This window comes from Astatotilapia calliptera, chromosome 1, assembly GCF_964374335.1.
Source record: "Astatotilapia calliptera chromosome 1, fAstCal68.1, whole genome shotgun sequence".
NCBI lineage: Eukaryota > Metazoa > Chordata > Actinopteri > Cichliformes > Cichlidae > Astatotilapia > Astatotilapia calliptera.
In genome coordinates this window covers 981,705-992,869 of record NC_137422.1, presented here as the reverse complement: position 1 = coordinate 992,869, position 11,165 = coordinate 981,705, and the positions used below count along the sequence as shown (strand labels likewise).

General features: G+C 37.9%; 1 protein-coding gene across 1 annotated transcript; it reads right to left on the bottom strand.

Annotated features, from left to right (window-relative positions):
* Positions 1-1,100: 1,100 nt before the first annotated feature.
* On the bottom strand, positions 1,101-6,261 carry mthfs (5,10-methenyltetrahydrofolate synthetase (5-formyltetrahydrofolate cyclo-ligase)). The gene is made up of 4 exons (XM_026184025.2): positions 6,149-6,261; positions 5,740-5,851; positions 3,713-3,977; positions 1,101-1,856 (listed from the first exon to the last, which is right to left on the bottom strand). Exons 2-4 carry the CDS (start codon positions 5,848-5,850, stop codon positions 1,630-1,632), a joined length of 603 nt encoding a protein of 200 aa, XP_026039810.1. The 5' UTR covers position 5,851; positions 6,149-6,261; the 3' UTR covers positions 1,101-1,629.
* Between the last annotated feature and the right edge of the window lie 4,904 nt (positions 6,262-11,165).

Here is an 11,165-nt window from a genome sequence, read left to right as displayed (position 1 = left end):
AACACGAGTAAATACAAAATGCAGTTTTCTGAATGAATGTGTTTACTATTAACAGGAAAGAAAATTCAAACCTAGCTCTGCGTGAAAAGCTGATTGCCCATCTTGTTATAACATAGATGAACTGTCTTTGGAAAATCGAGTCTCTAGCCACACACAGACCTGATTACTGCCACACCTGTTCTCAATCAAGAAATCATTCAAATAGGACCTGAATCACAACGTGGAGTAGACGCAGAAACAAGTTTGTTTTTTAAAAAGTTAGAGTGCATCCAGAACCAGGTACAGGTGCAACAAAATCAACCCCAACAGCTACACTTCAGATGGAAATGTGAGAAATGCCTCTTGATATCAGAAGAAAACCATTTTCATTAAATTACTGAGTGAATTTGCAAGGGCATGGACAGGATCACCTCACACAGGAAACACTTAAACCTTGTTGGGAGAAAGAGGTGTATGGGCTCAAACTTCATAAAAACTCATAAATATTTTGTACTTGTACATCAGACTGCGTAGTTATGAACCGAGTTTTGCAACCTTGTAAACCAAAACATCTGAAAATGTTATGTTTGTGCATCTAGACTGTGCGTGTGCAAAAAAGATGTTAAGGTCTATTTACAAATACAAAGCAAAGAAATGTGGGCTCTATCTAATCCAGCGATTTAAGTTACATTTGCTAATGTTTTTGAAGCTTGTAAATAGGTAAGAATAGTTAATAAGTCTACAAAAATGTAAATACAATTCATACTTTCCTTTTTCTCAAGTAACTTGCATGTGCTCCCTCACTGCTAAAGCTTCCATCCAGTTAACAACAGTAGTTAGTGAGGAATAATATCATGGAGGACAATGACAAGTTATTTAGTTACATTAATTTCAATGACTTTTGTTAAGAAACACACAGTGTGATGATGCTCACATTAATTCATTCGACCTTTTTATGTTAAGAATTAGTTGAAACGATGTTTTGTGAACTTTTCCCTCAGAACTGCTGGCTGACACCCACTACTGTGGTTGTCTCAGTGAGCCTGTGTGGAGACAGTGACCAGATAACCAAGCTAATCACACATCATATAAAATACTGGTTGATAAGAAGGCAACATGAAAACATTTTCTAACATCTTTATTTGCTGCTGCTTTCAATTTATTATGATCTGGAAATTAATATTTAATTTTAGACAGTATTACATAAAATACCTTTTAAAAGCTTTTTATGACAAGATAAACAGCCTGGTGACTTCATTTGACAAAGTCGGTCCACTGTGAACTTCAGTTCAACCTGAATTGAAGATGAGCATTCCACATCTGATCACATTCTACAACATCTCGGAAAACTGGCTGGAAATTAAGTCCACTGGAGAGAGCTGCTGAATGAAGAACAAACTAACCAGACAATGCATCTCATAAATGACACGTTACTTCTTGACTGTAGCCTTGAGCATATTACCTTAGCTTGTCTCATATCAGGACAACCACAGACTGAAGTGATAACATTGATAATAACGGCATTAATTACGACATCCTTCGAATTTCATCCACTCTAACAATTACAAAACCCTGGTGTTGAATGGAAAGGCCATGTTTAAAGGGTTAGTGGACTTCCTGAGTTCATAGACCAGCCCTAGTGACAACTAGCTATTTTTCATCCTCATACAGTACTTCATCTATGGGCACATCATGGTTATCAACAGGTACTTTTTCACAAAGCTGCTCTTTGAAGGCCAAGGCAATTGTGTAGGGCTTGCCTTTGGGGTGTTTTTTGCAATGCTCCAGGTAGTTATCATAGAAACCCTTCCCTCGTCCCAGTCGGTTCCTGGCGCGGTCAAAGCCCAGCCCTGGCATCAGAATCAGGTCCAGACCTCCTGGATTGTGCAAGTAGACAGTATAATTACTGTTAAAGTTCTCATTGTGTCTGTACATATACATCCTAACTCATAAATTCCTGTTTAATCTGTATGTAGGAAGGAAAAACTGAAGTCTTTGTATGTTCCCCTGACAGATTTATGCCCAAGATAATAAAAGCTCTTGGTCCCCATTCAACATTTGCTAAATCGTCTGTCGGGAAACTTGGGGTAACCCTTGATTCCGGTCTCATGTTGGATGTTTATGTCAAGTCTCTGGTTCAGTTTTGCTTCTATCACGTAAGAAACACTGCCAAATCAAGTCCTGTTGTATCACACACTGAACTGTAGATTGGTATTGATGCATTCAGTTCATCACATCTGGATTACTGTAATTCATATTGATTTTTCTGAGAAAAAACTCCCTCTAGGTTGTTCAAAATGCTGCAGCAATGGACCCTGAACTCACATTTCATTCTAAGATTCTGGTTCTGACTTTTAGAGCTCTTCGTGGGCAAGCACCAGCTTACATTATTGTAATTCTACACTCTGTGTCCCTAGCAGGGCCCTGAGATCATGTAATCAGGGCCTACTTGTTACAAGGCTGAGAGCTAAGGTAGACAGAGCTTTTGCCACTGTGGCCCCCAGACTCTAGATTTCCCTTCCCCTAAGCTTGAGATCTGTCGATTCATTAGTCTCTTAAAAAAACAACCAAAAACTAATTTTTTGCGTTTGGTTAACTTTTTGAATCATTACTGAAGACAAATGTAGGCTTTCAGCACACATTGACCCAAACATTTTTCGTTTTAACAGACTTAGTAATTGTTGTTTTGGTTGTTTTTATTGTCTTCTTGTTTTAGTCCCTCTTTTTATTTTATATATTTTATTTTATTGCATCGTAGTTGTGCATCGAATTGCAAAGGGTTCAGTTGCTAAAGTAAATAGTGAAGGAGGTAAAGGATAACCTTTGAAGGCCAACGCCTCTAGGAACGGGGTAAGCAATTTAGTTTTTTTATATACATCAGTTGGTGCAACTTTTTTCCCTGTTTTCATCCTGTTTATGGCTGTTTCTGTTTCTTCCTCGCTAATCACTTGTTACAAGTGGTGCGCATCTCCCTTTTCTATAAAAGCAAAGAAATTATTTTGGTTTTGCCATTTCCATTTCCTGTTTCTATTTCAGTAATGTATAGTTTTGCATAGTACATTCTGCAGAATCAGAATACTTTATTAATCCCGAAGGAAATTAGGGTTACAGCAGGCAGCACGCTAATGGCGCATGCGCACTTACAAAGGAACCTTCTGACCAACTTTACACAAACATCACATTGGGGAGACATGTCAGAAAGGTAGGCTGATAGGAAAAAACAACGAAAATACATAACATAAACATAAATGTCCTGATTTTTAAAAATCTGATATTAGATCTTAATATAATGTTCTGAAATGCCCTGCAAAATAAACTGCGTTACTCAAACCACGTATACTCTGTGGTTTAGAGCAGGATAAACACGTTAGCTTGCAATACTGTGGTGAATTCAAAGTAAAGCACTGTCTTGAACTGGTGTGCAGTGGCTGTGGTGTTCATGGTTCAAGGTTCTTTATTTGTCACATGCATAGTTATACAAGTATAACACACATCGAAATGTAACCTGACACGCTCCTCGACATGTGCAAATATAGTGGGGGGGGGAAGAACATTATATATATATATGGTATATGTATGGTCGGGGTTAGGTTACATCAAGTGTAACAGAGAATTTGATTTGAAAGTTGAATTTTAGACCACCCACATTCAGTGTAACAATTGGTTAGTATTAAGGTGTGTCTGCCCCTATTGCTCTTATTAATAAAAGTGTCTTGTGTGTGTGCATGCTAACCTGAAGCCAATGCTTCCTCTCTGCTGTCATCTTCCTTAGCAGGTTGTCGGATATTCCAGGAGGTCAGAGGCAGCGTCTCTATGTCCTGCAGACTGTTGACCTTCAACATGTCCATATGACTGCTAGTGCTCTCATATCTAGGAATGAAGCAGCTTTTACCACACTTAAACATGTCCTTGATGATTTCCTGAGTATTTAATTCATCCTTCATACTCAGAAACACAGCAATCCGCTGAGAGGACATGTACTTGGGGTGACTGAACAACTGAAAGAAAATGCAGATGAAGAGAAAATCAAGGTTCTGAATCCTTAATCTTCCATGAGTAAATTAATTTATTAATTTAATTGAAAATACCCTGTAAATCTGAATGCTCAAAAGAATTAAATAAATTAACTAATGTGAAATTATTTTTTAAAACTCAAAAAGCTCAAGTTTATCTAACATTTTCTTACATTTGAGTTAATTCAACGTATTATTTTTGACCAACTTAACTTGTTGGGCCACTCTTTGCGACTTGCAAATAAGGACTTGCTACTATCATTTATATCATTTAATTTTACTTATTTATTTCACTCCTATAGCAGTAATCTTTAGAAGGTTTTTGGGTCTAAGATACACTGCCAGTAAAAAGTTTAGACACTTTTTTCTTTAATTTTTAGGACTATTTACATTGTAGATTCTCACTAAAGTCATCAAAACAGTGAATGAACACATATGGAATTATGTAGTAAAAACAAAAGTGTGAACGCAGATAAATGGCCTACAGAGTTGCAGAATGGGATGAGTTTCACCTTGGGTGTGTTGTCCATTACTATGAGAAAAAATCAGTCCTTGTACAACCAAGAGCTTTGTTTACATTGGCAGCAATAAGTTGGACTTGTTCCAGTGGGTGCTGGACTCCGCCTAGGCTGCCCTTTGTCACTGATTCTGTTCATAATTTTTATAGACAGAATTTCTAGGTGTAGCCAAGCCAGGGCCAAGGCCAGGCTTCCGGGTATCTCCCATTGGGAGGAGGCCCCGGAGCAGACCTCCATGTCAGGTTCCATGTTTTAGCCATTTCTGGATAATGCAGCAGTTTTTCACACAGGTCCATGTAAGTTTGGATCCCCCCCCCCTTAATAATAAACACCTTTATTACAAACTGCATTTTGTGTTTGTTTGTTGCACAGTGTATTGTTAGATAAAGGTCCAGCTGCTGAATTTTCAGACAGAGAAAGGAGTGAAGGATGTAACGTAAAGACTGCTCAGTGACACTTGATAAACTACCAATTTATCAAGTGTACCAATTAAAATGACCTGGAAGGCCATAATTTTTAAACAGATACTCGATCCGTGTGTAGCGGCAGGTTAGCGGCTCACAGCCTGTCCACTAAGAAAATCGACTGTAGCTGACATTAGAAATGATTGTGAGCTGTTAGCATGTTCCCCACACTGAGCCACTAAAACAGATCTTTGTGTTACTCCACCTGCTAAATCTGATGACTGTTGTCATTTTCCTGTTTAGGTGTGGAAGCAAAGTCACCCCCAACTATTTTTTTCTATTCCCTTATTGCTTGTGTCATAAATAAACGTTTCAAAATAAGTACATTCATTAGCATTAGAATTTAGATTTACATAACAGTTCTATTTTCTTATAAACATTATTTTTGTTTTACAGTAATATATGAGAAGGTCTAGCTACCAGTGCGTGAAAGTAGTTGGTGGAAGTGTCCTTTTTAAACTTTCTTACTTTTGTACATTTCAGAGCTTGCACCTTTTCACTTTTACTTCAGTAAAGACGTTGAATAAGTACTTCAGCTTTTGCTGGAATCATTTTTTAACACTAGCATCTTTACTTCTACTTAAGTACAGCATGTCTGTGCTTTTGCCACATCTGTATACACATGTTTTTGCATATATGTAAAAATGGCAATCTTCTTTTTCGGCGAAGTCTTTATAATACTCGCAGAAATGTTAGAATCTGGGGATGCAACATCTGAGACACACAGACTGGTTTCCATGAACATTTCCATGAACATTTCCTTACCTTCTGTGAAACGACCAGAGACTGCCGTCGTTTCTCGTCGTCCGTCACTGTGGCAACCCGTCGCTTTACTTCTTTCCTCAGGGCTTGCTTTGCTGCTCGCAATGCGGCCATTCTAACATTTAATTAAGCCAAAGGAAAAGAGATGATTTACATTGCGTTTGAGCACGTCTACTGGCAAAACCTTTGGTGCCGAGTTGTGTAACAGGCGGGATTTCGACATCTATTCTGCTTCATGCAACTGTCCCAACATTAAACACTAATAGGCTTATCAACACAAGACTGGCACTGTGACGAGTAAACGAAGTAAAATCAGGACGGCCCTGAACCGTAAAAGATCCGTAAACGTTACAGTAAAGCTGTGGTGGACACCACTACCGAACATCTTTCTTCGTTTGTATTTTAAACGTACTTCGTCCTCGTTTTTGCCACGTTGCTGCCCCCACGAGTGTTGGAATATCATCATCACTGCGTTTTTTTATACTTACAGTTAAACAGTGACGACATATAAGGGTGCGCGCGCATACTTCTGATGACGTGGCCACTATCGACTAGGGCCGTTTTTTTTTAATGAACTTTATTTAGAACAATAACAATGACAATCTCAAAGAGACAAGCCACAAATCAATCAGAACAGAATCACATCTCCTGTACACCACAATGAAATCGACAATAACTGAAAGTAAACATACATACACACACACACATATATATACATATATATGCATATACACATGCATACATACACATCCATATTCACACATCTACATAATAATAAAATAAAAAGACGAATAACCAATACAAAAATAAATAACAATAAAAAAAGAATGAAAAACAAGGAACAGAAATAAAGACGACAAGGGGGATCATAAAATCTCTAAAAGTGAGGTTCCATAAACAAGACACATAACTTAAATAAGGGGCTAAGAAAAATCAAACTCTTCTAAAAATCTATGCAATTTGATTGCTTGGGGCTGACTAGGGCCGTTTGTTTGTTTGTTTGTTTTTTTGTTTTTTTCCAAAATATTAAACTTTATTAAGAAACAGTATACAGAACATGTATACAATCAGAACAAAATTAACATATGCCAGGGGGTGTAATACAAAGAATTACAAACATTCAAATAATTTGTAATTACTACAAATAGTAATAGTTTTCATAGCCTTTTTGTTAAGTGATCCACTAATCAATTTTATGTAACATAAAACATCATTACAGTAATGTTTAAAATTAGGTTTTTTGTTACTGTATTTGCATTTGTGAAAATAAAATTTAGCTAAGATAACTAACAAGTTTATTATAAAGTAAACATCTTCTTTTTTTTGCCTTCGAAAGAAACAAAATACAAGATTTTCCCGTTTCACAGTAAAGTCTTTGTAGAGATGTCCAGCAATGAATCTACTGAAGTCTTTCCAAAATGTTCTAACGTATGAACAGATCCAGAGGTGCTGCAGTCTCAGGATGGCTTCCACAAAATCCACAGCTCACATTTATGTCCCTTTTGAACTTTGTCATGTAATGATTAGCAGGATAAAATTCATGCAGTATTTTAAATGAGACTTCCTTCACTTTATTCGTTACCAGATACTTGTTAGGAATTGTCCATACTCTTTTCCAGTTAATGTCACTGACAAAGAAATTCCAATAAGAGACCACATGTGGGACAGTTAGAGATTCTGTCCTGAACAAAGCACGAATATTCTTATTACTTTTACTGTGGTTTGTTAGACAGATTCTTCCTATGTGTGAATCTAAAGGGTTGGGGAGAGAAACAGATGATATGCAAGGTTGAATACCTTTAAAAAGCATTATAATACCCGTAGGTATTGCATCAAATAATATGGCATATTCTTTGGGCGTGGCTGGAAATTTATAGGTGTTTAAGAATTCTGAGTGACTAGGGCCGTTTGTATTTGCCTTCTCGTGGACTTGTGATACGTCATCAGTCGCGGACCAAGTACTGTTCCAGAATGCGTCAAGTAGCCAAGTACGCTCAAAATTCCCGGATGTGCTCTCGCTATCATTTCATTTGTTTGTTCATTTTCAGGCACAACAAATACCTATATTGAACATAAAATGCACAAAACAAAAAACAAAAATTGCCTGCTATGTGTTCTCCCATTCTGTCGAGCACGCTTCGGTGCTGATTGGTGTAGACTTGATGCAGTCAAATATCCCAGAATGCATTTCGTCCAAAACGGAAACGCAGCAATGGCGGAGGAGAGTGATAAAGGCTGAATTCGTCCTTTATTACCTTTTTTTCTTCTTGGTGCTTATTGGCATTTAACAAACAACGAATTGGTATATTACTGCCACCAACTAGAGTGGAGTGTGGACTGGATGTCGCATAAGGATTAGATCCAATCATACAAATGTGTTTGTCTTAAGTATTGTGTGATAACTTTTATTTCTTGAGTTATTTCCAAGCAACTCAGTTAAATCTAGTTTCAGTTTAATTCTATTTAGGCTTTGAACCAGTTGTCTTCTTTTTTCCTCATGCCTCTCGACAGTGTAGTATAGCATGCTGTACTGTCTCATTATCTCCACAATACACAGCACATTTTCCAGTGCAATGGTTCCCTAAAATAAATAGTGTGCTGTTTAGCCAGGTGTGCCCAAAGCGGTCTCTCTCTTTATCAGTTGTCATGTGTAGGTCCCCACCCTCCTCACCTGTGGATCGACACCCACCTGTTTCTGACAAGCAGTCACTACCCCCTACTTAAGACAGTGGCCGAGGGTCATTCCTCGCTGGATTGCTGACCTACCTCATTAGTGAATCACCAGCTCATCTCAGTATTTTCTGACAAGCTAATAAGCGAGTTATTGTGAGCGATAACTCAATTTATAAAGTAATACATACAGAGAAAAGACTGCTGTATTTACTGTAGCACACAGGTTTCCAGCTGTTTTAAGCCGCATGATACCTGCTGAGAACACCTGAGACCCAGCACATTGTTTTCAAAACCCCCACTGGCTTTCAACACTCAGTGGAAATTAAACATTATTGCTGACAAATAATGTTTGGTTTATTTCAGTATTTTATTTGATTCCGAGCAAATCGGTTATAGCCAAGATTAAAGTTAGTTTTATTGAACCCTAATGTCTCACTCAAGAGTTGTCGGTAAATTTGGAAATTAATCTTTGCTCATCCTAACTGCTTGGTGTAGTAATGTGCTATTCTTATTTTAACAATTTATTAAAGCTAACATTGACAATATTTTAATCCAGGAGCAAAGTTCGAGCATTTTCACCAGAAACAGAAACATCTGGTCAAGCATGATGTTGTTGTACATGGAAATAAAATTTAAAAAAAAAGGGGGGGGGGGGGGGGAGTAATATTAACTCCATTCTAAACATTAGCTGTCTGTACATTTTTGGAGTCTATTACAAATAATAATAATAATAATAATAATAATAATAATAATAATAATAATTCTAACATCCACCATGTTATAAAAACTCTGTTAAAGGAGAGTTCCATTGTACCATGTGAAACTAACTTAACATCAAAACATCAACCACTTAACAAACTCTGAAAGCTTTTGAGTTTATTTGTCTCCTCTCATAAGGAAAATGAACCCAACAATTTGCTGGGACTCAGTTGGATAGCTCATTTTACAATGTATTTTAATAGAGAGAATCTTCCTTCAACCTACTCTTTCAGTTCTAAGTGGTTGCAGATGCGCTACAGACAGCATTTGAAACATCAGCAAACATTGAGCTTTTGAGTATGGAAGAGGATTAGGGGCACAAAAAGAAAAAAAGTGGGCATGTCTTTTTTTCTTCTTTTCCAAGAACTCTGAGATTAAAATCAGAATTCTGAGAAAAAAAAAATTCTGGGGAAAAAGTCAGAATTCAGACTTTTTCTCAGAATTCTGGAAAAGAAACAAAAAACAAAGACTTTTTTTTCCCCAGTGGCCCTAATCCTTTTCTATAATTGAGCCTTTAATCAGCTTTTACAGTTTTTCCCAATTGTTTACACACATTTTTTGAAAGCATGCCTCACTACACACAAATCAAAAAAACACACACAATGGGCAAAACCCTTCAATTGTCCTGCAAAATGAAACTCTACATTCAAAACAATGTAATTTCTTCTTACAAGAAGTCTAAGACCAGGCAACAAAATAAGTTTGACTTGTTGTACGTCGGAAACCACAGCAAAATACGGAGAGTGTCCTCAACAGCCAGAAGAGAGGAGGATATGATACCGAGGATGTGGACAACTGGGTGAAGAATTTGTCTGACAGACAGATCACCCAAACAGAGAAAAACATCCTTGCTAAAGGGTTGAATTTTGCTGTCACGCTGAGACAAATCCCGCTAGTGGAGCTGATCACAGCCACAGAAACAGCAATTTGAAATAACAATATTGCAGAAGTGGAAGCAGAGCAACTACGGACGAAAGTTTTAGCCTGTCTCAGCAATGCAAAGCCCCCAGTGTCCAACATCACCATGGAGGAGAGGAAGGCACTCACATCACTTAGTGATGACAACAACATTATCATCCTTCTGGCGGACAAGGGTAGGTGCACAGTATTGCTAAACCAAAAAGACTATCATGAGAACCACCTGTCCTCAGACATCCTGGTGAACTTCTATCGCTGCACCATCGAGAGCATCCTGACCAACTGTATAACAGTCTGGTACGGGAACTGCTCTGCCTCGGACCGGAAGGCGTTGCAGAGGGTCGTGAAAACTGCCCAGCGCATCGCCGGAGCACCACTTCCTGCCATAAAAGACATCTACAGGAAGCGGTGTCTGAAAAGGGCTGGGAAAATCATCAAAGACCCCAGTCACCCATCACATGGACTCTTCACCCTCCTGCCCTCTGGGAGGCGCCACAGGAGCCTCCGGACTAAGACCACCAGGTACCGGAACAGCTTCTTCCCCACAGCTGTCAGACTCCTGAACTCTGCCTCCTGACATCTGACCCACATTAAACTCATGGACTGAACATACACACACCCACAATGGACAACTGTACCCTCAAACACAATAATAACATGGACTGAATCACCACTCACAACCACCAGCACTTTATATAGCCTCTGTAGAAACTATCTACACCCTCACTTATCTTAACTGCACTACTGTATAGCTCTGTGTAAATAATCATTCTGTACATTCAATAATCTTTAATCCTACAACTGTTTACAACTTGCATAGTTCCCATTTCTGTATAACTGTATATCTCAGATTCTGTAAAGTTATTTATTTCATATTCTGTATAGTTTTTCATATTTATATCCTGTTCATATCCTGTACATAGCTTGTACTCACTACAGCCTGTACATACTTATAGTTATAGAATATTCACAACATACTTCATACCGTGTACATTATAACATACCATAATAGACCCATTTCTGTAATATACTCACATATCTATATTATAATATATATTGTAATATATCTATATCATGGC